Source organism: Micromys minutus (genome assembly GCF_963924665.1).
Source record: "Micromys minutus genome assembly, chromosome: 10".
Lineage (NCBI taxonomy): Eukaryota > Metazoa > Chordata > Mammalia > Rodentia > Muridae > Micromys > Micromys minutus.
This window is the reverse complement of record NC_137979.1, coordinates 37,191,434-37,219,352: the sequence shown is the minus strand read 5'-3', so window position 1 is coordinate 37,219,352 and position 27,919 is coordinate 37,191,434. Positions and strand designations below refer to the sequence as shown.

The window sequence follows — 27,919 nt, the reverse complement described above, 5'->3', positions numbered from 1 at the left end:
TTTTTTTTCATCATGGAGCTGACCCGGCAGATCTGTCTCTTCCGACTGTGGCTACTCCTGTCGCTCTTACTGGGTCTCAGCGCGGGTAGGTTCACGAGAGAGACGCACCAACGGTGGGTGCTTCCTTCTCGAATTTGTTGGAGCGTTCGCGATTTTCTTCTTTTTTTTTTTTTAAACACGATTCTTCCCCCTACCCCACCCCCTCTTCTCCCCTCGCGAAATTTATGTTGCTTTTGAACCTTTTCATTTTTACTTATGTCTTAATTCAAAGTGCCTTTTTTCCGCCCTTTTCTCCTCTTCGTGGAGGTAGAAGTGGTTGTACCGAAACGTATGGTTTCAGGAAACTGCTGGCGAGTGAGACTTCTCGGTCTAAAGACCAACAACCCTTTCTCCTTTGGTTGTCTGCCTAGTCACGTTATAGGGTTATTTACTTGAGCTGAGATTGAAGACCAAAGAGACCCCTGCAAATTCCCGCTTTGAAACAAAGCCTGCCCCCTCTGCTGGTTTAGAACAGACAAAAATATCAGCTGACTCCACTGCCCTGTTTTTGAGCAAAAGCAAATTTGTTTTGTAGAATGACTTGCAAATTGACACTTTTTTCTTCTCTCTCTCTTTTTTTCTTTCTTTCTTTTTTTGTTTTTTTTTTTTTTTCAGACAGGGTTTCTCTATGTAGCCTTGGCCGTCCTAAAATACACTAGGCTGGCCTCAGACTCTTGGAGATCTGCCTGCCTCTGTCTCCCAAGTCTTGGGATTAACTCTCACTTTATTTTTTAAAAAGTTTTGTTTTTCCTGCATGTCTGAGTACTACTTGTATCCCTGGTTCCCTGGGAGGTGAGAAGAGGACTTTGGATCCCAGGGAGCGGAAGGTACAGAGGTTGTGAGCTGCCATGGGAATTCTGTGAATCAAACCCAGGTCCTCAGGAAGAGCAAGACAGTGAGAGGGTGCTCTTACCAGCTGAGCCATCTTCCTAGCCTTTTTTAAATTAAAATTTTCTTGATTTTTAAATTTGTTTTGTGTCAGAGGGTGTGTGTGTGTATGTGTGTTTTGTCAGAGGACAACATGGAGAAGTCAATTCTCCTAAGATGTGGTTCCCTGTGACTGAACTAGGGTAGGGTTGTTAGGCTTGGTGGCCACAGTTTTGTTTTGTTTTGTTTTTTAAATCTCCTGAGCCATCCCACCACCCTTGATTTTCAGTGTTAAGTTCAGGAAAAATATTTCTTGGTTTAAGTCAAGACCTGAGAATTCCAACTGGTCCCATTGGCCCTTTGCTCTTAAGCTGCATAGCAGTTCTGAATTTCTCTTTTGGGAAATAGGGACTCATTTAGCCCTACAGCTTATACTTGGGAAATGTCTCTTCCGACCCCGTACCCCTTATGTTTTAACAGCGGTTACTACCAGGGCAGGGAGGAAAATAGCAGGGCTTAGATTATGAGGGACTTCAGCCTTATCAGTCATTTACAAGGGAACTCACTCCAATTTCATGTTATTTCCACAATGTGTGCATGTGCGTGCGTGTGTTTGAGTGTGTGTGCATAAAGATAGGGAGGTCAGAAGAGAACCCCATGTGTTGTCTCTTAAGGACAGTCTACCTTTTTTCTTTTTTAGGAAGACAACGATTTTTCTCTGGTCTGCAACACCAAGTAGGTCAGACTGGTTGGCCAGCAAGACCCAGGGCCCCCATCTCCAGCCCTTGAATCTTGAGCACAAATTCGGCTAGAGATGGAACTCTGGTCTGTGTGCCTCCGAGTTGAACACTTTGCTGACTGACCTGTTTCTTCAGCTTCACTCTTTGGTTTTCTTAATCTTATTTCTTCTCTCTGTGTGTTTTTTTTTAATAAGTATTTTTTTAGATTTATTTATTTAATGTATTTGAATTCAGAGACACCAGAAGGAGACATCAGATCCCATTACAGATGGTTGTGAGCCACCCTGTGGTTGCTGGGAATTGAACTCAGGACCTCTGAAAGAGCAGTCAGTGCTCTTAACTGCTGAGTTATCTCTTCAGTCCATCACAAGTTTTGCTTTGTTTTGTTTTTAAGATAGGGCTTTTTGTTGCTCAAGCTAGCTTCAAACTCACTGTGTGAGGCTGGACATAGATCCTCTCTCCCTAGACTCCCACTCTCACCCACCCCACTCCCTGTGCCATTCACCCTCTTTGGCCAGGACTTGAACCCAGGACTTGGCACAAGTCAGGCCAGGGTTCCACACCTGAGCATCGCTCTCAGCCTTTTTCTTTTACTGCTGGTCTCACTGTGTTGATTTACGTGTGTGTGTGTGTGTGTGTGTGTTTATGTGTTATTTGTGTGTTGTTGATATAGGGTTTTACTGTGTAGCTCTGGCAGACCTGAAGCTCACTTCATGGACCGAACAGGCCTCATTGAACTCACAGCTATCCACCTGTCTCAGCTTAAGTGCTGGGATTAGAGGAGTGTACAAGCACGCCCTACTGACTTCTCTTTGTGTGTGTGTGTGTGTGTGTGTGTGTGTGTGTGTGTGTATCTTTCTTTTCCTTATGGGCACAATGTACTGAGCTAGAGAACTACCAAACGCATAAAGCACCGTCTCTAGCCTGAAAAACCATCTCTACCAAACTTGGAACCCACCTGGAGTTCTCTACCTCATCTTTACCACCTTGGAACTCCTCAAGAAATGACACTGAGCTTCCGTTTCAGGATCTGCCATCAACTGGCCGGAACAAGAAGGCAAGGAAGTATGGGATTATGTGACTGTTCGGAAGGATGCCCACATGTTCTGGTGGCTCTATTATGCCACCAATCCTTGCAAAAATTTTTCAGAGCTGCCACTGGTCATGTGGCTTCAGGTAAAGTAGCTTCTTTGTCTGGCCTCCAAAACAGGTCTCCTTTAACCTCTTTGCTCGGTTCTTAAGATCTTCCAGCTTAGCAATGACTGGTCCAGCCAGTCCTGGTGTTCACATTCTGAAATGGCCTAAAGCAAAGGTGTAGCAAAGGAAGTCCTGTTTTTTTGGTCTTAATTTCTTTCATTCATTTTTGGAGCTATCTTGCTTTGTAGCCTAGGATGGCCTTGAACTCTTGGCAGTCCTGCCTCGGCCTCCCAGATGCTGAAGTTATAGGTGTACAGCTCTTTGCTTACTTTCTAGACTCTTCTTATAGTGAGTCCTGACAGTTTCAAGGCCCCTTACTGAAAGCTGGCTGTGATACAGTTGGCTTCTTACAGATAGAAAAGTATTTGAAAAGTTCTGAGCCAAAGGCTGAGGTACCCTAATCTTCCTCCTTTCTTCCTCTCCACATAGTTCTGAGCTCCAACCTGGAGTCCCCAGATAAACCATTTTTTAAAGATTTGTTTGTTTGTTTATTTATTTATAAGTACACTGGAGCTGTCTTCAGACACACCAGAAGAGAGCATCAGATTCCATTACAGATGGATGTGAGCCACCATGTGGTTGCTGGGAACTGAACTCAGGACTTCTGGAAGAGCAGTCAGTGCTCTTAACCGCTGAGCCATCTCTCCAGCCCCAACCTTTTTTTTTTTTTTTTTTTTTTTAATTTTTGAGGTTATAATTATGTTTCTCTTTACTTACCCTCCCATATACCCCTCACTTTCAAATTCATGGCTTCTCTCTTCATTAATTTTTATTGCATACATATGTATATATACATGTATATTCCTAACTGTAACATGCCAGGCTTTTGTATCTAAGCGTGAATGTGAGGTTCTACCCTTTCTTTCCCCTTGTGTTTGTATTTTAACCTGAGTTCTGTTAAGTTCTAGGGTTGACGGTTTGAAAAAGAAAGGTCTTGGGAATTGTTTGGGGATTGGCGGAGATCCTGCTGCATTCTTCAAGTGGCACCTATGGTGGCCTCGCCCACTGGGAGGACTAGTCTTGAGGGAGGGGCTGAGGAACCTTGAGGTTCCTGATGTCTCACCAGTAATTAGGGCGCCCTGGTACTCACCTCTTTGGGACGTGGGTGAGGCTTCCTTTTGAACTGTCTGCCGGAGCTGAGGCTCTGCCCCAGGTCTTGTCACTTCAGCCTTGGTGTGTTGATGAAGTAAGAACAGGCAGTCTTGAGGGTGAGCCTCACTGGAGATACGGCTCAACCCTGGTAGCACTAGCTTGAAAATGTTCTGGGGCAGAATCCGCGTGGTAATCCCAGATCCGGCAACTGGTGGTGAATGCATGGTTGCCGGGAAGAGCCTGGCTGTGGAAAAGCCTTAGCCTGAGCCTGCTGATGGGGACACCTGAGTCTTCAGTAACTTCCTCCTGCTATTAGGTCTCACCAGGCACTTCCCCTCCCTGGGCCATACTGTTCCGAGTGGGGGGATTTGAGTTAAAGTCTTCAGATGAAGCCAGTGTAGGGAACAAAAAAGCAGAAGTGCCAAGGCTGGGGCAGCTACTGAGTCCTAGGTTTGTGGCTTCCTCTCTGTCCGCCACTACCCCCAAGGCACTCTCTGGGCTTTCCAGAAACTACTTTTCAAAACAGTGCATTTCATAGGCTCAGGATTCAGCTCTGCTGGGGAGAGTTTCTACCCTGCACAAGGTCTCTGTAACCACCACTGCAAAACACAGTGAAACAAAAACCAAAAGTCGACCAGTGTGCGTGGGGGGTTGGGGGGCGGGGCGGCTAGCATCTGCCTGATTCTGGAAGATGTCTGTTGTGTGGCTGTTGGTTAGGTTAACTCTCCGGCTGAGTCACTATGGTTAGTAGCTGAAAACACTCATCTGCTCGTCCCAATTTCCCCAGAGGCCCAAGGAAGAAGGAAAAGAGACAAAGTGAAGAAGGGAACAGTTAATTTAGATAAGAAGATCTAGTTAGCAGCCCTCCAGGACTCTGGCAGCAACTTCTTTGAGAAGTGGGAGAAGCAGCGTTTGTTAAGAATTGGGGTCATGTCATGAGTGGAATAGTGAGCTATTTCAGGGATAGTAAGCTGTTTTTCAAGTCATTGCAGCTTACTCACTGACACATTTATCTTTTCTCAGAGGAACCGTGTAGGCCTGACTATTTATACTACTGTTCCGGGGTTTCTGGATGAAGATTTTTGTGATCCATTTATTATTATTATTATTATTATTATTATCATCATCATCATCATCATCATCATCATCATCATTATTATCATTATCATTATTATTATATTGAACTAGCAGGGGCGTAAGAAGGGCTCCATCCCACACTTTGGTTTTCATCCGGCCTGTACCAATAAGTCTCCATGAAAGAAAAGGGCCTACCTTTATTTTGAGGGCGCACTCTTCCTTTATGTACATTGTGATTTTTTTTTTTTTAGGAGCCACTGAGTGGCCACAATATTCATCCTGCAGATGTGGTGTCTTCCCCTCTTCCCTATGGGAGGACATTCCAGTTGCGCCCTGCCTCTAGGTGCTGTTAATGGCACTGGGATGAATTAGCTCCAACTGGTTTGTGAACTTTTTGCCGCTCTCTTAGGAAATCTTAACGTGTAAAGTACATTTAATCACAGGGGATTTGAGCCTCTGATTTTTATCAAGGAGGTGAGTGTCAGTTGGAAACATTAGTGTGAGGGATATTTCACACGTAGCGCCTGTTGCCTTGTCCAGCTGGCCCTTAGCCCTGTCTCCACTGTCTGTCTCTCCTTGTAGGAGGGGCAGGGTCGTGCCCAGATGAGCCTTCAACTCAGTGAATAATTCCCCTTGCTTCGCATGCAGTGCAGGGATTACAGGTGTCTGTCACCACATCCCAGTCAGTCTCTGTCCTTCTGTCCTTCGGCTTGACCTGGCTTCCACAGCGCCATCTAATTTCTCTCTTTCCCTGATCCCTCTCCACCTGTCTTCCCATGCACTGAGAGACTGTCTACTCTGGGCCTGACTCGGCTCATCTGGGTCCCCTACATCCATCTAGAAAAAAACCCTCTTTTTCTTTTTCCTGATCATCTGTCTCCGGGAGTACCTTTTCTTATCAAGTCTACTTTCCTGTTTGCTTCTTCCCGCTCCTACCCCTCTGGGCCCTCAGAGCACACACAACTTGCCCCCTGCAGTTTGGAGGTCCTGGTACCAATCTTCAGTTTAGAATCCCGTCTGTTGCCTGTCTAAAACCCCATGATGTCCCATGCTCCCACCCTGGGACTTCTGTGTTGGCTATGGTCTACACAGAGTAGGTATACACAAAGGCTTATCCACTGGGTCCCAAAAGAGAGTCTTCCGGCTTTCAGTTGAGGGGTAGAAAGAGTCAAAAAACTCAAGGTCTAGTTCAAAAGGAGCTTGTAGTTGCTAAGAGTGCCAGGGCTAGCCTGTTCTATCCCTCTTTGTGCCTTGATGATGTTTGAAATGAGAGAGATTTAGTGAGCCCCAGGTCAGGCTCAAGTTTAAGTCCAGAGAACCAAGAAGCACAAGAGGCAGGAAGAGTCACCTAGGACCCCCCAGCCCCAACCCCCTCTGCTCTGGCTTTGAACTGGGTGATCTGCTTGCCCTGAGTGCTGGACTTTAAAGGTTTATTCCACCACTTCCTGGCTCACCTAGGAATCCTAAAATCATTACCATCCTTTCAGAGAAAGACTTGTGTGGTTCCTGCAGGAGTTTGGTGGGGGCAGAAGCTCCCAGAAAACATGGAGCTGGGAAACAACTCACATCCTTTGCTTTTAGATGTTTGTGTGTAGTTCAGGATGACCCTGAGTCTTGCTGTCTCACCACCAGCAAGGGCTGAGATCATAGATGTGTGTCTCCTCATCCGGCTGCAAGTGTTGTGTCCTTTGTGTAGGGCTTGGCCCTCGTAGGTTCTCGTTTCCTGGGCGTGCACACCCTTATGACAGCCAGGGTTTGGCTGCCTTTTCTCTGGCTAATATCTGTTCTTTTTCTTCCACAGGGTGGTCCTGGTGGTTCTAGCACAGGATTTGGAAACTTTGAGGAAATCGGCCCTCTTGACACCCAGCTCAAGCCACGGAACACTACCTGGGTACAGTGAGAAAAGCCCTCAGCCCTGCCTGCCCTTTGTCCTCTCCGATCCAGCCAGGGCAGGGTGGGGTCAGAGTTAGCAGCCCACAGTGGTGGGCTTTCTTGAGACCCTGGATACTTAGCTCCTCCCATCTCTCTGAATGTCCTATGGTTGTCTCTGCCTTTTCCAACTTGGTGATCTTTCTCCCACTTAACTTCAACTTCTGGGTGGCAGTTCAGTGAATGCTACGCTTTCTTAGCATGCAGAGCCCTGGTGCAAACCTCAGCACTATATAAACCAGGCCGAAGGATGAACACCTGTAGTTTCAGTCTCCAGGCTGTAGAGGCCGCAGGGTGAGAAGTGGAAGATAATCCTTGTCTGTGTACCAAGTGGAGGGCCAGCCTGGGCTACCTGAAACCCTATCTCAAAACAAGCAAATCCCTACTGCTGGTGCTGGTGGCAACCCTGTGCTTACCCACACGGTGGCCGTCTGCAACCTTGAGTCCCACCATCGGCTACAAGTTCCGACTTTGTTCCTCTCTCCCCTCACCTGTGGCCTCTGTCAAGCTTGCAAGCCCTTTGTCCTCGTCCCCTTTGATATCTTCCTAGTTCTTTGTGTTCCCTCCCATCCCTTTCTCCTCTAAGCACCCCTTTCTCAACTTGCAGCCTGGTGAGTCCATCCTGCTAACTAGCTCAGCCTGGGCTCCCCTACACACTATGGCTCTCTCTCTTCCCAGCAGCACTCAGCACTGAGACTGTACTCTGGTATCCTCGGGGCCCCTCTAGTCTTCCTCTCACCTGGTGCTAACCCATCTTGTCCTCCTGTGATGTTGTCTCTCAGCCTGAAACAGTTCTAATCGTGCTGCTGTGTCAGGAGAGCGGCCTCGCTCCCCTCCCCTCTTCTCTCTTGTTCTCACACCCCGAGGAACCAAAGCATGAAGCAGGAGCAGAGCCCGAGTGGGGAGTGAGGGGTCTGGGTCCCCTGTCTTGGTTCTGCTGTCTGTCTTTGTCCAGTTTTGTAGCCTTGCCCAATTTCTGGCCGTTTCCTGACCATGAAGAACGTAGCAGATACTTATCCCTGAGGACCCTTCCAGATGCCCGGTTGAGAATTCTCAGCCTCTTCAATAAACCTAGAAGAACTGAGTCTGTTCTTTATAGCAAAGAAGGGAAGATGGGCCAATGTTGAAATTACTCATCTGGAAGAAAACTGATGTGTGATATTGTATTTCTTTATTTAAAAAAAAAAAAAAAAAAGGAGACAGCATCTCATGAAGCCCAAGCCAGCCTCCAGTTTACTGTGTAGCCACAGATGTCCTCGAGCTTCTGACCCTCTGGCCTCCACTTTCTGTGTGCTAGGATCATAGATGGTACCGCCATCCTCAGTGTGTGCAGTGTTGGGGATGGAACCCAGGGCATCAGGCTCCCTAGGCGAACATTCTAAGCTACATCCCCAACACACGATGTCTGTGTTCCACAAGTGTGCTCTACCTTCAGATTACTGCTCAGACTCATGCGGCTTGGTGCAACCTGCACTGTTACTCATAGTGTATGTCTGTATGTGACACGTAATGGTTTAAAACTGTCCCTGTGAATGTGTTCATCTTGTCTCTCCTTTCTTCACTGTGGTCTATACTCCCATTCCATTTTTTTAATTCGAATTTATTTTGGTGTGTGTGTGTGTGTGTGTGTGTGTGTGTGTGTGTGTGTTCCCACCTTGGTTTGTTTTTGGCCTAAAACTCACCATTTAGACCACACTGTCAAGTGAGAGTCCAGATGGAGAATATCTGTCTCCACCTCCTTAGCACTGGGGTTACAAGTGTGTATTTGTTACCTTGCCTGGCTTTTTCTTTTTTTCTTACTTTTTTTGGGGACAGGACTTCTCTGTGTAGCCCTGGCTGTCCTGGAACTCACTCTGTAGACCAGGCTGGCCTCAAACTCAGATCTGGTTGCCTCTGCCCCCCCCCCCCCGAGTGCTGGGTTTAAAAGCCATACCCTGCCATCAGGCTTGCCCAAGTTTTTTTTTGTTTTTTGTTTTTTTTTAACATGGGTTCTAGGCATAGAACTCAGGGCCTCATGCTCATAAGACAAGCAGTTTACTAACTGGACCATTTCCCCACCCTCCCCAAATCACTTTGAGCAGTAAGATAAACTCCACACTGACGTTATAAACGTTGCTTTGCCAAGTTGCTAGAACGGTAACTATTGACTAACCAGCGATTTCCATGCTTGCTTCTTCTGGGTGGCTGCAGCTGCAGTGGGCCAGTCTGCTGTTTGTGGATAATCCTGTGGGCACCGGCTTCAGTTATGTGAACACGACAGATGCCTACGCAAAGGACCTGGATATGGTGGCTTCGGACATGATGGTTCTCCTGAAATCCTTCTTTGATTGTCATAAAGAATTCCAGGTAATTTTGCAGCTTAGGCATAAACGACCAGCAAGAGGGGTGAGGGAGTCTTTAGAATACTGAGTTCCCCCCAAGAGCTGAGTGCTGTAGGACAGCTGGGACTGCATAGAGAGACACATGGTTCAGTGGCAGCTGGATTTCAGAGCCTTACCCTTTCCTTCCTAGGTTGTGGGCTTTGACTTCCCTGCATCTGACTAGACATCGGTAATCAGATTTGAGGGCAGAGACAAAAGCAGATTGGTTTTATCCACCATTGTACACTTTAGAAATCTGAAGGTAATTTGTGTAAATTGAAAGATGATGGGGCGGGGCTGGAGAGATGGCTCAGTGGTTAAGAGGTCCTGAGTTCAATTCCCAGCAACCACATGGTGGCCTATAACCATCTGCAATGAGATCTGATGCCTTCTTCTGGTGTGTCTGAAGACAGCTACAGTATATGTATATGTGTGTGTGTGTGTATATGTTTTTTTTTTTTTTTTTTAAAGAAAGGTAATCAGGGAGCTGGGCAGTGGTGGAACACACCTTTAATCCCAGCACTTGGGAGTCAAAGGCAGGTAGATCTCTGAGTTCAAGAATAGTCAGGGCTACACAGAGAAACCCTGTCTTAAAAAAAAAAAGAAGGAAGGAAGGAAGGCAAGCAGGCAGACAAGCAGGGTGTTCTAATTCTCTGTAAATTCCATTTGTTGCCAGACAGTTCCATTCTACATTTTCTCAGAATCCTACGGAGGAAAGATGGCCGCTGGCATCAGTGCAGAACTTCACAAGGTAAACGGGAGGGGACTCTGTTGTTGTTTTGAAACAAACAAAAAATGGGTTGTCACTTTCATATACCTACCTGATATGGAACAGACCTTAGTTATTTAAAAAGGTTTTTGTGTGTGTGCAAACCATGCCTTGGTGTGGATGTGGGTGGAGGTTAGAGGGCAGCTTTCAGGAGTCATTTCCTCCCACTGTGGGTTTGGGGGATCAAATCAGGTTGTCAAGCATGACATCACACATACCTACAGGCAAACACTCATTCAACACACCGGAAGAGGGCATCAGATCTCATTCAGATGCTTGTGAGCTACCATGTGGTTGCTGGGATTTGAACTCAGGACCTCTGGAAGAACAGTCAGTGCTCTTAACCATTTCTCCAGCCGTCCTTTGAAATTCTTAATGTGTATTAGTGCTTTGCCTGCATGTACATCTGTGTACCACAAAGATGTGCATTTGTATGTATGTATGTATGTATGTATGTATGTATGTATGTGCATGCCTGGTACCTGCAGAGACTAGAAGAGAGATCCCCCTGGAAATAGAAACGAAAGCCAGTTGTGATCTGCCATGCAGGTGTTGGGAATGGGACCAGAGTCCTCTGAGAGAGCAGCCAGTGTTCTTAACGTCTGAGCCATCTCTCTAGCACCTAAACCCTTTTTTTTTTTTTTAAATTTCAGACTATAAGCTAGCTAGTATAGTTCTATGCCTTGCTATACTATATAAAATATACTACTGTATATAGCTATTTGCTATACTATATAGTGTATTAGCATTGTATCATATAGTAGTGTACCATGGTATACTAGTATATATAGTTGTAAAACTACTGTAAACTGTATAGCTCAGACATTAGGAAGCTGAGGAAAGAGGTTATAAGTTTGAAACCAGTTGGTTTTAAGACAGAGCTGCAGTCTCTCTCGAAACCAGAAAAAAAGACTCATATACTAGGAGCGCTTGCCACTGTCCAGCACTTAGAAATACTTTCTGCTCACAAACCTGAAATCCTAACCAAAGGGCAGTCACATTGTGACCTGTCTCCATCAGTGGGTCCCCTCCTTCTCCCTGCAACACTTTTCATCCCCTGTATTCAGACTGCCTTAAATGATCCCAGCATGTCTTTTAAGATAGCTTGTCCAAGCTAATGCATAGTCCAAGTGGCATCTGGCAATGAAGTCCCTAAGGGCACTTCATCTAGCAAAGTCCCCTTTTCTATGATGTGTATTTATTTAATTTAATTAGAAACAATGTCCTGGGCTAGAGAGATGGCTCAGTGGTTAAGAGCACTGACTGCTCTTCCAGAGGTCTTTAGTTCCCAGCAACCACATGGTGGCTTACAACCATCTGTAATGGAATCAGATGCCCTCTTCTAGTGTGTCTGAAGACAGTGTACTTGCATAAATAAAAACAAATAAATCTTTAGAAACAATGTCTTGCTATGTAGCCCTAGCTGGACTGGTAGTAACTTGCTACATACTGTGTAGACTGGCCTGGCCTTGAACTTGTTGCAATCTGCCTGCTTTGGCTTTCTGATTTCTTCACCCTCCTCACTCCTCCTTTCCCTCCCTCCCTTCCTTCACCCTGCTCCAGTTAGACATAACTGTGTCACCTAATTCATAGTTCTTTTCCCCCACCTTTGTACACATGATGGCATATATGCTACGCCAGCTTACAGTCTATTTTTTGAGTGTTTAGTAATATTGTGTGGGACGATTTTCACTTGGGTTCATAAGGAGCTTTCTCCTGCTTTCTCCTGAGTTTTATCACGTACGGTAGTTCGTGTGGCTCATCTTCCTGGTGAGTGTTGAGGTCAGGAGGAGGTTATGAATGAATGAGGAGAATGTCCCAGAGAACGATGAGCTTCCTGACCTGTGTGTGGGCTCTGCCCACAAGGATGTCCTGAGGAGCCCCAGTGCCAGCGATCCAAGGAGCTCTTTAGTACCTTAGGAGGCTCCCAGACTTGGACTTGGACTTGGACATGCCTAGGCTCTCAGAGACAACTTAGGGATCCATCCCATACTTGTCTTGAGGAACAGGCAGAGCAATAGCCCCTCCTTGATTGACCAGTGGTGGTAGGCAGGGTTTGCTGCCACAGTGTGGTCTTCTGATGCCTGGGGGAACTTAGACTGTGTTAGAAGAAGCCTTAAGTATTTGCCTTTGCTAAGGAGGGATGGAGGCCTGGGTGCCCTTGGTCAGAGCATTTCTTGGCTCTTTTTTCAGGCTATTCAGCAAGGGACCATCAAGTGCAACTTTTCTGGGGTTGCTTTAGGTGACTCCTGGATCTCCCCTGTGGGTAAGTATGGAGTTTTCAGGCATTTTTCTTTTCCAAGCCTGACCCTTTCTGTGATTTTGGACTTACTGTGTGACTTTTCTGGGAAAACATGAAAGTCCTCCATTAGCAACAGACTGAAGGTTTCCATCCAAGTCCTGCTTGCTGGGCCAGGGTGTATATGGGTGCTACTTACAAGAACCTGGGGGACTCTTGTAAACCTGGGCTCGGAAAAGTCCCATAGTTACCAATTAAAAAAAAAAACAAAAAACAAAAAAACAAACAAACAAAATATATATATATATATTGGAGACAGTGTCTCTCTACAGGTAGTCCTGGCTGTCCTGCAACTCACTAGGTAGACCAGGCTCACCTTAAACTCACAAGAGATCCTGCTGCCTCTGACCTGCTGGGATTAAAGGAGTGCTCACCACACCCAGCCCAGGCAATATTTAAAAGTTAGTGTTGATGATGACGATGATGGTGTGTGTGTTGTTAGTGAGGGAGTGCCATGGTGCATATGTAGGGGTCAGAGGACAGCTTGGTGGCGTTAATTCTTTTTTTCTACATTTATGCATGATCTGAGAGTTTGAGCCATCCTGCTGGACCCCCTAGGCAATCTTTTTTAATATGTTTTAATATTTCTAAGATTATGTACAGTGGGGCAGAGGCTAGTGGGCTTGGAATCTAAAGGAAGTGTCTTCTTTCCTCCCTTGACTGCTCTATTATCACAGACCTAGCTATCTGCTGTATAGTTCTGTTTATTTTGTTGCCTTGACTACAGTTCAAGGTCTCCTATAAATCACCACAACTCCTTTGCTCTGTGGTGGTGACCATGTCAAGCAAGCCAGAGAGAAACAGCCATCCCTCAGGGCTATGCTATTCAGATAAAGGAGAAGGACAGCACATGTTTCTGGGTTCTTGGAGAAGCCATCACAGAAGGCATCTATTCACCCCAAGATCATCCAAGAGACATGGAGATAAAGCATCTTTGGCATAGCCTCTGCCAGCAGGCTGAGTCCTCTGAAGGGATTTTCCCAGCATAGGAATGGAAGTCTACCGCAGGAGATGCTCCAGACACTCCTGCAAATGATGAAATAACACCCCCACACAGTGTGAGTGGCCTCATAAGACGGAGCCCCAGTTCAGTATGAGTCAGCACAGGGTGTCACCAGCTTGTCCCCACCTCATCCCCCTCCCCCTAGCATCCTGATACTAGAACATCTGCAGTGAACTTTCCATCCATGGCTCATGGCATTGCTGCTGCTGCTGCTGATGGTGGTTGTGAGGCAAGGCTGGCATTGGGTCTTGCAACGCTGAGGTCTGGACTTTTGTAATCATTTGGGAACACAGACGGGAGTGGCCTATCTTACACATGTGGCTTCAGGTATCACTGATCATCTTGGCCAGGTTAGCTCTCTTGGGTTCACTCAACCCCAACATCACAGCTGTTTGGAATAGTTTAGGTTGTTGTTGTTGGGAACTGTTCTGAGTATTAAGGACTTAAAAATGTTTTTTGTCATGTATGTGTTGTGGGGGAACAATATATGCCAGATGTATGCATATGGTGTATAAGTGCATGAATGCAAGTACATGTGCATATGCATGCATGCATAAGCCAGAAGAGTGTCGGATGTATGTATGTATGTATGTGGAGTGTAACTATATGTATCCAAGTGCATGTGCCCATGCATGTATGCATAAGCCAGGAAAGAACATCCTTCTCTATCACTTTATCGACCTTATGTCTTTAAAAAAATTCTTTTGAGATTTTATTTTTTAAAAATTTATTCATTTTATACATACACACACACACATACACACACACACACACACACACACACAGTAGCTGTCTTCAGACACACCAGAAGAGAACATCAGATCTCATTACAGATGGTTGTGAGCCATGTGGTTGCTGGGAATTGAACTCTGGACCTCTGGAAGAGCAGTCAGTGCTCTTAGCCACTGAGCCATCTCTCCAGCCCAAGATTTTATTTATTTTTATTTCGTGTATATGGGTGTTTGCCTACAAGTATGTTTATGCACCACATGCACACAATGTTCTCAGGGACGGAAGAGAGCCTCAGTCCTGCTGTTACAGGTGGTTGTGAACACCTGAGCTGAGCACTGGGAATCAAACTTGGTCCTTTGGGAAAGCAGCAAGTGCTTCTATCTGCTGAGCTACCCTACTCTAGCCCCCACATTATTTGTTTAAGATTTATTATGTATGCAGCATTCTGCCTGCATGTATGCCTGCAGGCCAGAAGAGGGCACCAGATCTCATTTTAGATGGTTATGAGCCACCATGTGGTTATTGAGATTTGAACTTGGGACTTCTGGAAGAGCAGCCAATGCTCTCTCTTAACCTTACTTATTTAAAAAAAAGAAAAAAGAAAAAAGAAAAAAGATTTAGTCTCACACACACAGCACACACACATACACACACACACACAAACACATACACATGTGCTCTATCCGTATGTACATCTATGTGCCAGAAGAAGGCATCAGATCCCATACAGATGGTTGTGAGCCACCATGTGGTTGCTGGGAATTGAACTCAGGACCTCTGGAAGAGCAGCTGAGCCATGTTTTAACTACCAAGCCATGTCTCTATCCCCAACAACATTGTTTCTTACGATAGAGTGTCTCTGCCACCCCCCCCCCACACACACACACAGTCTGGGATTAAAGGCACATGCAACCAAGCCTGACCTCATATGTAGGCTTGGGGATTTGAACTCAGATTCTCATGCTTGTGAGGCAAGCACTCTTACCTGCTGAACTATCTCCCCAACCCTCATTTTTGGACATTTGTTTGTAGCATCTCCATTCTCTGGTCATGAGAAGATAGTTGGATCACTCAATGTGACAAGAAACGTCTTCAGAGACTCTTTATGGGGACTAAATGGCTCTTAGTTGGAGGGTTCTAAGCAGTAGAGTGACTCAAATGGACGTGGTCAATGTTGGTCCTTGATATTTTTGCTGGCTCACTTCAGTAGATTGTATTCTACCTGGTGGGGATGTGGTAGCCCCAACAGTTCACAGCATACTGTGTTCCCAAAAGGTAATTGTGTGTGTGTGTGTGTGTGTGTGTGTGTGCGCGCGCGCGCGCGCACACATCCTGGAATTCACTCTATAGACTAGGGTACCGTCAGACTCAGATCCACCTTTTTCTGCCTCCGAAGTGTTGGGATTAAAGCCTGCACCACTATGCCTGTCTGTCCTACTCACTTTGAAGTCCTTTGGAGCTGTTTGCTTCCCTTGGCACCCTTAGTAGTTTCCCAGTGTATAGAGTTTGCAGGGTACTGATGAGCTGATGGGCCGGGAAGCCACCAAATGCAGGGGTTAGAGTCACATGAGTTTACTTCCTACAGTACAGTGGCAGGAGCAGATGCCTCTGCACTGGAGGACCAAAGAGATTGCAGAGGCAGTGGGAGGGGAATCTTTGATGCTGTCAGGAACCTAGAAGGCTGCAGAGACAAGCAAGCCTCCAGCCCACCCCTGCTGCTGCCTGTTTGGTGTCTCAGGTGGATCTCTGCTCAGAACACCCTGCTGGGCAGAACCAGATCATGTCCGCATGCCACAGGACCTTAGAACTGGCAGGAAGGACATCTTCCAGCCACGGAGATGTCATCCATTCCTGCTTGGATACTAGGGGCCTCGGGAATATTTACCCTCAAAGTCACTGGGTTTCTTGCTCCTGTCCCTTTGTGCTTTTGAAGGGAAGCCGTTGCGGGGTAGTCTTTGGAAAGACATAGCTAATTTGTATCTATATGATTTTCTTTAGATTCGGTGCTGTCCTGGGGACCTTACCTATACAGCATGGTAAGTAGGGTCCTGCCCTCTGCAGTCTCCCTGGGAAACAGCCCCACTGACTCCTCAGGGCTCTGATCTCCTTTGGTCTCCGGGAGAGTGGTTAGGTTATGATTGCTGTGAGCTGACAGAAAAGGGTCTGGAGGGCAGGAGGATTTGTTTTGACTTATAGCTTGTGAGGGTGTGGTCTGTCCTGGCAAGGAAGATGTAGCAGCAGGGATTTGCTTGTATCTGGGTGAAGCAGGAAGCAGAGTGAAGAATGGTGACCCTCATCGGGCATTCCTTTCCCCTGGGTACTCAGTCTGACCCCAGCCTCGGTTGTCCATAGGCACATCCAGAGTCAGTCTCACTGATGCCCTAGGGATTTCTTTTGAAAAATTGTGTGTGTGTGTGTGTGTGTGTATTGTTGTTGGTTGTTGTTGCCCTTGTGTTGTTGCTGGGAATAGAATCCTCACATATGCAAAGCAAGCACTTTGCCTACAGAGCTTAGCCCCAGGTGTTGTCATGCCCTGTGCTCCTCCATTCTTGGGGCAGGAACTCACCTGTCCTATAGCTTCTTGTCTGCTCTACCAATTGAGCTACATCCTCAGCCCCCAAACCTGCGTAGACCAGGATGACCTAAAACTCCCAGAGATGCACTTGCCTCTATTCCAGCCAATGCACAATCTTGAACTCTCTTGTTCTGCAACCTTTCAGATACCCCTCCCCCAAAGGTGAAAGGTTGTGGTAAACCTTCATGGGCCTACTCTCTTGATTCATTTAACCATCTGCTCTGCTTTTCCCATCAATAAGCATGTGAGTTGGGGCAGGGGTATAACATGATAGAACACTAGAATACGCAAGGTCCTGGGTTTAATCCCCAGAACCTCTCCGTGGTTTCTGACAACCCTCTTAGGTGAGCTCCCATCCCCTGCCCCCACCCCCTCTCCTCAGGATCCTCCCTCCCTAATCAAGTGTTTTGGGTTTTTTTGTTTTTTTTTTTGTTTTTTTTTTTTTTAATCCTCTGTTTATCTTCTAGTCTCTCCTTGATAATAAAGGCTTGGCTGAGGTGTCCAACATTGCAGAGCAAGTCCTTGACGCTGTAAACAAGGGCTTCTACAAGGAGGCCACTCAGCTGTGGGGAAAAGCAGAAATGATCATTGAAAAGGTAAGGGCTGAACTGGGGCTATCAAGACATGGCTTTTTCCCAACGAGGGGGTAGGGGAAAGGGGATGGGACCCATGGTTGATGTTGTGAGGATCAAACCTATCCTGGGTCTCCCACAAATTTAGAACAGCTTGTGTGTGCTGAATGATAAGCCTATAGGGTCTCAGCAGTGACATAGTGGCCCTTTATAGGGTCACAAAGCCTCCTAGGCTTGAAAGACCTACTTGTCCCTGAATGTTTGGATTCTATAAGAAAGACGGGTGGCTCAGCCTAGTGGTACATGAGTGTGATATTCCAGCACTTGGGAGGTAGAGTCAGGAGGATCAGAAGCTCAGGGGCACTTTAGCTACATGATAAGTTTAAGATCAGCTTATAAGACCCTGACTAAAAAACAAACAAAAATCCAAGGTAGCTTACCTCCATAACCTAGCACTTAAAAGAAGCATTTAGATCTGGAGTTCAGTTATCTCTGCTAGATAGCTTGTGGGTGGCCCATCTGCACAAGAGACAACATCTCAAAACACCAGAGATAAGAGACTGCCTAGCTTAGAGGTATGTGTGTGTCCCAAAGACAGTGTGTCTTCTTACCTGGATCCTTATCAAATAGCATTCCTCCTTGAAATGGAAGGAAATAGTAAGAGGTCAAGAGGACCCTCTCTCACGCCAGGGTACCTGTACACTGACACACAGGCCCTTGGGTTTCGGTGGTGCCAGGGTTCCCGGGAGCTGTGTGCTGTAGGCGCATGGGTGGGCACGGCTGTTGTCTAAGCCTTCCGAGAGGCTTTTTATGAGTCCAGTCAGTTTTCAAGGTCATCCTTGGAAAGCCAAGCACATTACTGTTTTGCAACTTTGGTAGACAGGGAAAGAAACCATCCAAATGTGCTCTTGATTTCAGAACACCGACGGGGTAAACTTCTATAACATCTTAACTAAAAGCACCCCGGAGACCTCTATGGAATCGAGCCTTGAGTTCCTCCGGAGCCCCTTAGGTGAGTAGACCTTGCTGCTGTGGTCCCTAGCCCAGCCTCTGTGCAGGAGGTCTAGCATGCCATTTATGTAACAGGATATTTGCTTCTTTTAGGTGTAGCTTGCAGTGGCTTTAAGTATATTCACAGAGTTTCACAGTCATCACCACAATCCAGTTTTAGAATATTTTCGTCATCCCCAAAAAGATCCAACACATATGCTTACATCTACTTCTTCCCACTCCCAGCCCGAGGCAATCACTGAGCCTCTTTCTGTTTGGCTTTTCTTAACATTCTGTATAAGTGGTTTCCTACAGTAGCTTTCACTCCCCCCACCCCACCCCCACCCTCCCAGCCCCGCCCCCCCCGCCCCCCCCCCTAGCCCTGGCTGGCCTGAAACTAGCTCTGTAGATCAGGCTGGCCTTGAACTCATAGAGATCCGCCTACCTCTGCCTCTCCAGCGCCACCACCACCATCACCACCACCACCTCCTGGCCCTTTGTCTTGTTTTTTGTTGCTTAGCATACTTTAAACACTTGATCTTAGCCAAAAGGGCCAGGAATCAATGGGAACCAAGACCTTCAGGTGAGAGTGCTTGGAATGATACCTAGAACCCAGTGCCCGCTCAGCACCTGTTCTTCATTGAGCTGCACCACGGGGGAAGCAGTTTCTGCTCCCTGAAGTGCAGTGTCAGGTCCCTGCAGGCCTCTCACCTGACCCAGCTTGACTTTGATTGTAAAATGCCTGAAGCCCTACCCCAGTAAGTAAATAACCTGCTAAACGAAGCTGGATTCCTCTTAGCTGACTTTGTCTATTCTGGGTAATTTCAGTGGCCCTAAAGTTCACAGAATGCGGTTATCAATACTAACAGATTCCTTTCAACCTGCCTCTGTCCTCCTTCCTCCCCTACAAGGATCACAGTGACATTTTCTCTTTTTCCAGGAAGAAGCCTCCACTGTTGCCTGTCTCCCCCAGCAGCTTGGGGGAAATGTCTGTGGGGTTCTGATCCTAGCCCTTTGACTCACTGTATACCAGTTTGCTTTTAGTTCGTCTCTGTCAGCGCCATGTGAGACACCTACAAGGAGACGCCTTAAGTCAACTCATGAATGGCCCCATCAGAAAGAAGCTCAAAATTATCCCCGAGGATGTCTCCTGGGGAGGTAGGAAAGTATGCTAATCAAGTGCATTTGTAGGGGGTATGTGTGCAGATTCAGAGCCCTTACTTCGTAGAATGGGTTTCCTCAGTGATGATGGTCTGTTGTAAGTAAAACTGTCTGCAGCAGGTATAGAATCAGCGACATGGCAAAAAGTGATTCAGAATAAAGAGCTGGCAGAAAAATGAGTGGGGGAGATGTGGCATGTGATGGGCTGTGATTGGTTGAAGGTATGGGTGCATGCATGGGGACTATTGCACCTTTTACCTTTGTAACACATTGACAAAATAAGGGTGGGGCATGGTAGTACAGGAGCATCATAAGTTTGAGGCTGGCCTTGGCAAAACTTAGCAAAATAGTGTTTCTTTAAAACTATAAAATGCTGGAGAGATGCTCAGTGGTTAAGGGTGCTTGTCATCAAGCCTGATGACCTGAATTCAGTCTCCAGGACTCACAGGCTGGCAGAAGGAAACTGACTCCTTCCCAGAAGTTACCCTCTGGCCTCTACATGTGCACCATGGCATGTATCTGTACACACACACACACACACACACACACACACACACACACACACACACACACACACATCAGCAAATAAATAGAACTTTTAAAACTATGATTAAAAAAAAGCGACATGTAATGCCACAGCTGGCCACATATGGATGAGATTTCTAGCTACAGGTCCTTTGCAGGACACAAACAGTCCATGTGCATGGGCCGGTACTGGCCTTTCACGATATGGTGCTAGATACGGTTGGTCTGCCCTGTGTGTTCTGCCCTGAAGGTCACCATGTGGAAATACTTGGGTCTTTGGAGACCAAGTCCAGATAGAGACCTTGGGTAAGTTTCTACTCAGTCCCATGGGGATCTTTGAACGAGCACAGTAGCATTTGTTTGGTTTACATTCCAGATACCCTAAGACTACCAGGTCAAGGGGTCCCTTTCTGCTGTGTAACTGCTGCGGGCTATGTTTTGACTTTTGTCTTGACTTCATTAGGAGGTCAGGGGTTACTCTGTCACAATCTGCATTGTAGTGGGTTGGCCTGATACTGCTTGTATTCTAAATGCTAATACTGGTTCCTCGAGACCGGGTTGCCCCAGAGACTAGAGAGTCTGCCTGTAAAGCTAAGTGACCTATGCTATGTGACCTTGCCCCAAGTTATTTCTGATTGGTAAATAAAAATGTGGACAGCCAATAAATAGCTGGGCAGAATAGACATAGGGGAGGCTTAGGGTTCCAGGGCCTGGGGGGTTAGAGAACCATGAAGGGTAGAAAGTAAATGTGGACAAGCTGCAGTGGCTTCGGTGAGTCTTGAAAACATGGCCCTGAGGGCTGGCCAGTTGGAGTTAAGAGCAGTCCAGATAAGGCACAGTAAGTAATAACTCAGGATTATTGATAGGAAAGCAGATTCTAATAGCTTAGAGGGTAGATATCTGCCCAACTATTGGCTATTGATATTTATAGGTGAATAAATATTAGCATCTTTATCTACCAATCACACATTGGTAATTGCTCCTTGGGGGCAAGGTCACATAGCATCTCTTGGGTCTTGTTGTGATATATTGTAATGCTAAATTCTTTTTTTTTTTTTTATTGGATTTATTCTATTTACATTTTGAATGTTAGCCCCTTTCCTGGATTCCCTTCCTTATCCCCCCCCCCCACCCCCACCCATCTCTTCACCACCCCGCCTTGAGCGTGTTATAATGCTAAATTCTATACTTGGGTCAAGGCCAAGGAGTGGCTGCTTTTGTTTACAAGCTTTTGTTGTACTAACCTCGTTCCTTGATTTAAAACTATTGGTTTTAAATCTCTGAGGTAGAGAGGTGGCTCAGCAGTTAAGAGTACAGACTGCTCTTCCCAGAGGTCCTGAGTTCAATTCCCAGCATCCACATGGTGGCTCACAACCATCTGTAATGGGATCCAATGCCCTCTTCTGGTGTGTCTGAGGATAGCAACAATGTACTCATACATAAAATAAATAATAACTTTTTTTTTAAAGAAGGAGGAAAAGGAGACTAAGGTTTCTACACCACCTTTGACCATTTAGTTCTAGAATAAAAGACACACAACCTTCATATTTACAATAGCCTTAAACACCACAAGAGCTGGGCAGATATCTACCCTCTGTGCTGTTAGAATCTATTTTCCTATTGATAACCCCAAGTTATTACTTGCTGTGTTTCATCTGGACTGCTCTTAACTCCAATTGGCCAGCCCTCAGGGCCACATTTCCCTGACTCACCTAACCCATGGCAGCTTTTCCATTTACTTTCTTTTTGGTTCTCCTCTGACCCCACAAGCCCAGGAATCCTAAACCCCACCTATATGTCTCTTCTGCCCAGCTATTAGCTGTCGACGTCTTTATTTACCAATCAGAAATAACTTGGGGGCAAGATCTCAAAGCGTCTCTTAGGTCTATAAGCAGACTGGGCAGGCAGGTCTTGAGGAACCAGCATTAGCATTAGAACACAAGCATCATTAGGCCGAGCCACTACACTACATCACTAGGGCTTTATTCCTGATTTAGTGTCTTCATGTCTCTGAATCATACACAAGCTAGATTATGGCTTCAGATGCTTCACTGGGCTGGGTATAGTGGCAGACAGACATCTGCAGTCCCAGTACTCAGCAGGCTGAGGCAGGAGGATTGAGAGGTCATGGGCTACATAGCAAGATCTTGTAGCTGGGTGTACTGGCTGCATGCGTAAATGTAGCATTGGGATGCTGAGGTAAGAATATGACGGGGCTTCTAGATCAACCTGGGCAAGAGTGAGGCCTTGTCTTAAAAAAAAAAAAAAAAAAAAATCAAGTAAGGACTGGAGCAATGACTCATGGCTGATGTCCTTGATGTCCTTGCTGTTCTTGCAGAGGACCTGAGTTTGGTTCCCAGAACCCACACTGGGTAGCTTAGAACCACTTATAACTGCAGTTCCAGGACATCCAGTGCCCTCTTCTGGCCTCTGTGGGCACCAAGCGCATGTAAATATGCACAGGCACATATACATACACATAAATAGGAAACACAAAGCCTATATATCTGTATCCAGAAACCCAAAGATTCAAAACAGATGAGCTGTCTTTGACTCTGAGTTGCAGTTGGTCAGTCATTCCCAAATTCAAATCTTAGATCAGCCTGTGTTCCTCAGCCTCTGAGCCCTGTTGACTTGAACTTTGTCCAGGCTCCTTGTCTTCCAGGGTAGGGGTGAAGAAGTGGAAGTTGCTTCTGTAATAACTTACCTAGCCTAGTGCATGTCAGATAACCGGATAAGCACAGTTGTCATCCGTTATGATGATGGGGCAGGTGACCACCCATCAGCAGGGATCTATGCTCTCCATTGCCTGGCTTGGCACTTGTTGGTCATTTGCCTCTCCTGAAGGCCTGCTTTGAAGTAGCTCCGGTCTGGTTTGGTTTGTGGTAAGATAGGCCCCCTGCCCAGGTTCAGAACAAGGGACATGAACTTAGTACCATTTAGTACCAAGGCACATGGACTCTGGCCCAAAGTAGGGTTTATTCCCAAGTGGACCAGCTAAAAATGTTCCTGGCCTCTGCCTCTCTGTTCCTTCTGCAGATTTTCGATCCTCATTGTACATGGCCTGTACCCTCAACAACACAAGCTCCCAAGTAAAGGGACAAAGTGCACTATTTTTATTTCCTTCTTGCTGGAGCATTACTTCTTAGGTGTAGGGTGACTTTATCTACACCACTTTGGCTCCTGGCAAGTCATACTTGCATACACACCCAGGAGCTATCTGGATTCTTGATGATGGACACTCTCCTATCAATTAATTTTAATATGCTTGACTCACTTAAAGGCTGGGCAGTTCTAATCCTCCTCCAGGCTAGTGTGCGTTTCCCTCCAGTACTAAAACAATTGGGGACAAGAACCTTCAGCATTTGGATGCACAGATTCCAGATTTGGGGGGGGGGTGCTGAATCAGTTTAGGAACCATAGTTCAGGATGCTTGGACCGAAAGATACTTCTTAATAATTCTAACCGGCTACCTTTCTCCTTCGCCTTCCGTAGCCCAGGCATCTTACGTCTTCATAAGCATGGAAGGGGACTTCATGAAGCCTGCCATCGACATTGTGGATCAGTTGCTGATGGCAGGGGTCAACATGACTGTGTACAATGGACAGCTGGATCTCATTGTGGACACCATGGGTAGGAACCATCTCTGAGGGGCACGTGGAAGCCATCATGGGTCAGGCCAAAAGGAAATGGCCTTAGATGCATTCACCTTGGGGTTGGTGGGATTGATTGATTAATTCATTAATTAACTAATGCCAGGAGGAATACAATTTCCTGCTATCCACTCCTAACTTCGACTCTTGAGCTGTGAAGCATTGAGAGAATTCTGGGTCTTTCCAATTCTGGGTTACCTGGTATGTTAAAGAAAAGAATAAATATCTACCCCACCTCCTGCCGAAGTCTTTCTGACTCTTGGCTACACTACTTAATAGAGGGAAAGTTTGTTTTTGTGGTGTTATGGAAGATGTTAAACACTAAACCTACAGCTCTGTGTCCAAGGCCCCAGGAGAATTGGGCTTAAGGCGCTCCATAGGCTCTCATTCAGTACCCTATGCCTATGACTATAGCTACTGAAGCTGAGACTGTATGACAGGAATCACGAAGCAACAGCCTGAGCTCAAGGCCAGCCTAGGACACTTGAAATTTAGTAAGACAGTCTCAGAAAAAAAGCTGAGACATTTAAAAGCTTGAAAAAAATAGCCAGCTTCACAGCTGTGGGATTTCTCATTTAGCCCAAGTATTGATGGGAACCTTTTAGGAAGGGGCGCAGGCCCCACCAGAATTGCTTGTGACAAGATGCTGTGTGTAGTGCATGTGACAGTTGGGAAGCACTGTCTTAAGACCTAGATCCCCCCTTCTGATCCTTGGACCCTCTTATTAGGTCAGGAGTCCTGGGTTCAGAAGCTGAAATGGCCGCAGCTGTCCAGATTTAATCAGCTAAAATGGAAGGCCCTGTACACCGATCCTAAGTCTTCAGAAACATCTGCCTTCGTTAAGTCCTATGAGAACCTAGCCTTCTACTGGATCCTAAAGGCGGGTCACATGGTGAGTGTTGTAGACTTTCTCTGTGTGTGTGTGGGGGGGGGGGGTGTGGGTGTGTCTGGGTTGATGAGGGTGTGGTCTTCATCACTTCTCTACCTTGTGTGTTTGTAGCCAGGCTTTCACCACCTAGCCTTGACTAGCCTGGAACATATGTCAGACTAACCTGACTTAGGTCACAAAGATCTGCCTGCCTGCCTCTGCTGGGAATAAAGGCACATGTCAGCACACCTGGCTTGATTTTTACTTATTTTAAGGACAGATTTGTTTGTTGTGTATCAGTCCTTTGCCTGCATATCTGTATGTATGTATGTATGTATGTATGTATGTATGTATGTATGTATGTTTACGCAAGGATGTCAGAGCCCCTGACACTGGAGTTACAGACAGTTGTGAGCTGCTGTGTGGTTGGTGCTGGGAACTGACCCTGTCCCCTGGAATTGCAGCCAGTGCTCTTAACTGCAGCACCATCTCTGTCTACCTTAATTTTTGCTTGAAACAGGGTCTCACTGAATTGGGAACTCACCGGTAGAGCTAGGCTGGCTGGCCAGTGAGATCCGCCCATCTCTGCTTCCCCAGTGCTGAGATTACAGGCTTGTACTGCCGTGACTGGAATCTGTGGTTCTAGGGATCTAACCTCAGGTTTTCAAGCCTTCTGGATGAGCACTTTACCACCCGACCTAATCTCTCTAGTCCTGCGGTTCTTAACCTGAGAGTAGAGACCCCTTAGGGGCCGGAATAACATATTCTGCATACCTAATATTTATATTATGATTCGTAACAGTAGCAAAGTTACAAATAATTTTATGGTTGGGGGTCACCCCAGGAGGAGTATTAAAGGGTCACAGCGTTAGTAAGTTTGAGAACTGCCCTAGCCCGGGTTTTGAGGTTTTTAATGAAATTTTACTACAGGTTGAGCATTGCTGATCCAAAAATCTAAAATCCAAAACTTTAATATTATCATGCCTTAGAAGAAGAAAATTTCTTGCCAGATCTATTGTCCTCAGACATAGTTCAGACACAATGTGCTTAAAAACATTGAGTAAAAGTACCTTTGTCCCATGGGGGTGAGTGACAGTCATCTTGGGTCCAGCCTGATACTCAGTCTTTGTTAGTGCTCCTTAGAGACTTAAACTCATTTTAAAGTTAAATCCCCCTGGGCAGCGTGTGCTGGCCTCTCCCTTCTTTGTTTTAAATGAATGTGTCCTGGGAGGAGAAGGGAGAATTACCTTCCCTTGCCTGTGTAAAGATAAAATGGGGAGAGGAGCAAGATGTTACTGTCTTATAATCCCAGCACTCAGGAGGCAGCCGGAGGATTCAAGTCTGACCTTGGCTACATAGTAAATTCCAAGCCAGCCTGGACTACAATAAGACCCCTGCTCACAACAAAACAAAAGTGCCTGCTGCTTTGAGAAGTCTAGTCACAGCATGCATAGCACAAGGTGGGAGAGTGTGTCCAAGCAGTGATGGCCCAGGGACATGTCTGGAAGAAGCTTTGAGCACAAAGAGGGACTTTGAACCGCTGAGCCATCTCTCTAGCCCTAATTTCTTTTTTTAATGATGTATTTATTTTTATTTTCTGTGCATTGGTGTTTTGCTTGCATGTAGGCCCATATGAGGTTATCAGATATGGAACTGGAGATATAGTTGTGAGCAGCCGTGTAAGTGCTGGGGATTGAACTCTGGACCTCTGGGAGAGCAGCCAAATGCTTTTAACCACTGAGCCATCTCTCCAACCCCTTATTTTATTTCCATATGTCTATATGAATAGGTGCCACATGTGTGTGGATGCCCATGGAAACCAAAAGAGGGCGTCAAGCTGTCATTGCAGGTGAACCACCCAACATAGATCCTAGGAACTGATCTTAGGTCCTCTGAAAGAGCCGCAAGTGTTCTTAACCACTGGGCCTCCTCTGTAGCCCTGCTATTTTGACTTTAACTTTTTTTTTTTTTTCTTACATTTACTTTTGCAGAGGTTGGGGGTGTGATGAACTTGTGGAGGTGAAAAGATAAACTCAGAGCAGTTCACTTCTCTCCTAAGGCCTTGTGGGTCCAGAGGATCAAGCTCAGGTTGTCAGACTTGGCCCCAGCTGCCTGTCACTGCTGAGAACGCTGCTTCTTAGGACTAAGAAATGGAAAGTAGTAGAAAGAACTCGGGTCATTTAAAAAATGGTTGGAAATTACGTCCTATATCCCTTGGCTTTTGTTTGAGATACTGTCTCCTGTGTAGCCCTGGCTAGTCTGAAACCTGCTATGTAAGACTAGGCTGGCCTCAGGTTCAGAGATCTCTCTGCCTGGGATTAAAATTGTGAGCCACTACTTCCAGCCAGAAAAAAAGTTTTTAGTGTGTGTTGTCGTGTGAACATGTTCAGGAGGGTACATGTGTGTACATGCTAAAGGATAACTGTAATGTTATCCTCAGGATACTGTGTCTTTTGAGACATGGGCTCTCCTTGGCCCTAGAGTTCATCAGTTAGCTGAGGCTGGCTGGCCAGCAAGCCTCAGGGATCTTCCTGTCTTTGCCTCCGAGTGCTAGGATTCAAAGCACATGCCTCCACACCCAGCATTTTATATATTTTTAATAGTGTAACTCAGGCTGTCTTGAACTTGCTCTGTAGAGCAGGCTGGCCTCAGGACCTCTGGAGGAGCAGTCAGTCCTCTTAACCTCTGAGCCATCTCTCCTGCCCAAGGAGGCCCTTTTTTTACAGTCATCTGTCACCAGTCCTTCTAGATCTCGCCTTGGAAGGAGCGTGTCATTCACCCTTGACCCAGACCCAGTCTTTACATCAGGAACACTAATCCAATGCTTCTTGCTTCCAGGTTCCTTCTGACCAAGGAAGCATGGCTCTGAAGATGATGAAGCTGGTGACTCAGCAGGAGGAGCTGAGCTGAGCTGGCCCTGGAGGCACCGGAGCAGGGCCCGGGATGCAGGTGCTAATGTCTATGCCCAGCGCTTTTCTACCACGGGATGTGACTCTGGGAGCGCCTGCCATCTCCAGTACCGAAAGGCTGTGGCTACTTAGAAACCACCTCTACTTTGTCTAATCAAAGCAAAGGATTGCGATGCATTGGCCTCTTTATTACAAAAACAATTGATAACACATGTAAATCCCAGCACTTGAGAGGTAGAAGCAAGAGGATCAGAGGTTCAATGGCGTCCTCCGCTACATTGAAAGTTCAAAAGTGCCTGCACCAAATGGGAGTCCCTGTCTCAAAAAAAAAAAAAAAAAAAAGCAAACAACATGATTTATAGACAAGAACATGGGACAAAGAAAATACTAAAACAAGCACTGGGCTGGCAGCTGGGTGTCCGTGACTACGGGTCTTTTATCTGCTACATAATATATTTTTACAAAACTGAAATCCACATCGTATGCTATTTTGCTGTCTGTTCCCATATCAACATGACCTGTACTTCTTTTCCCATTAATAAATGTGCTGTGGTATTTTTAA

At 46.2% G+C, this 27,919-nt stretch overlaps 1 protein-coding gene across 1 annotated transcript; it reads left to right on the top strand.

Annotated features, from left to right (window-relative positions):
* SCPEP1 (serine carboxypeptidase 1) lies at positions 1-27,919 on the top strand. The gene is made up of 13 exons (XM_080923398.1): positions 1-85; positions 2,674-2,822; positions 6,814-6,903; positions 9,132-9,287; positions 9,978-10,052; positions 12,264-12,336; positions 16,103-16,140; positions 17,147-17,275; positions 18,170-18,263; positions 19,286-19,399; positions 23,423-23,560; positions 24,309-24,472; positions 27,287-27,919. Exons 1-13 carry the CDS (start codon positions 13-15, stop codon positions 27,356-27,358), a joined length of 1,365 nt encoding a protein of 454 aa, XP_080779524.1. The 5' UTR covers positions 1-12; the 3' UTR covers positions 27,359-27,919.

Coding starts and splice junctions, on each gene's coding strand:
- SCPEP1 (XM_080923398.1), top strand. CDS start 13: ATGGAGCTGACCCGGCAGATCTGTCTCTTCCGACTGTGGCTACTCCTG. Junction 16,141..17,146: donor GACCTTACCTATACAGCATG/GTAAGTAGGGTC, acceptor TTTATCTTCTAG/TCTCTCCTTGATAATAAAGG. Junction 24,473..27,286: donor TCCTAAAGGCGGGTCACATG/GTGAGTGTTGTA, acceptor TCTTGCTTCCAG/GTTCCTTCTGACCAAGGAAG.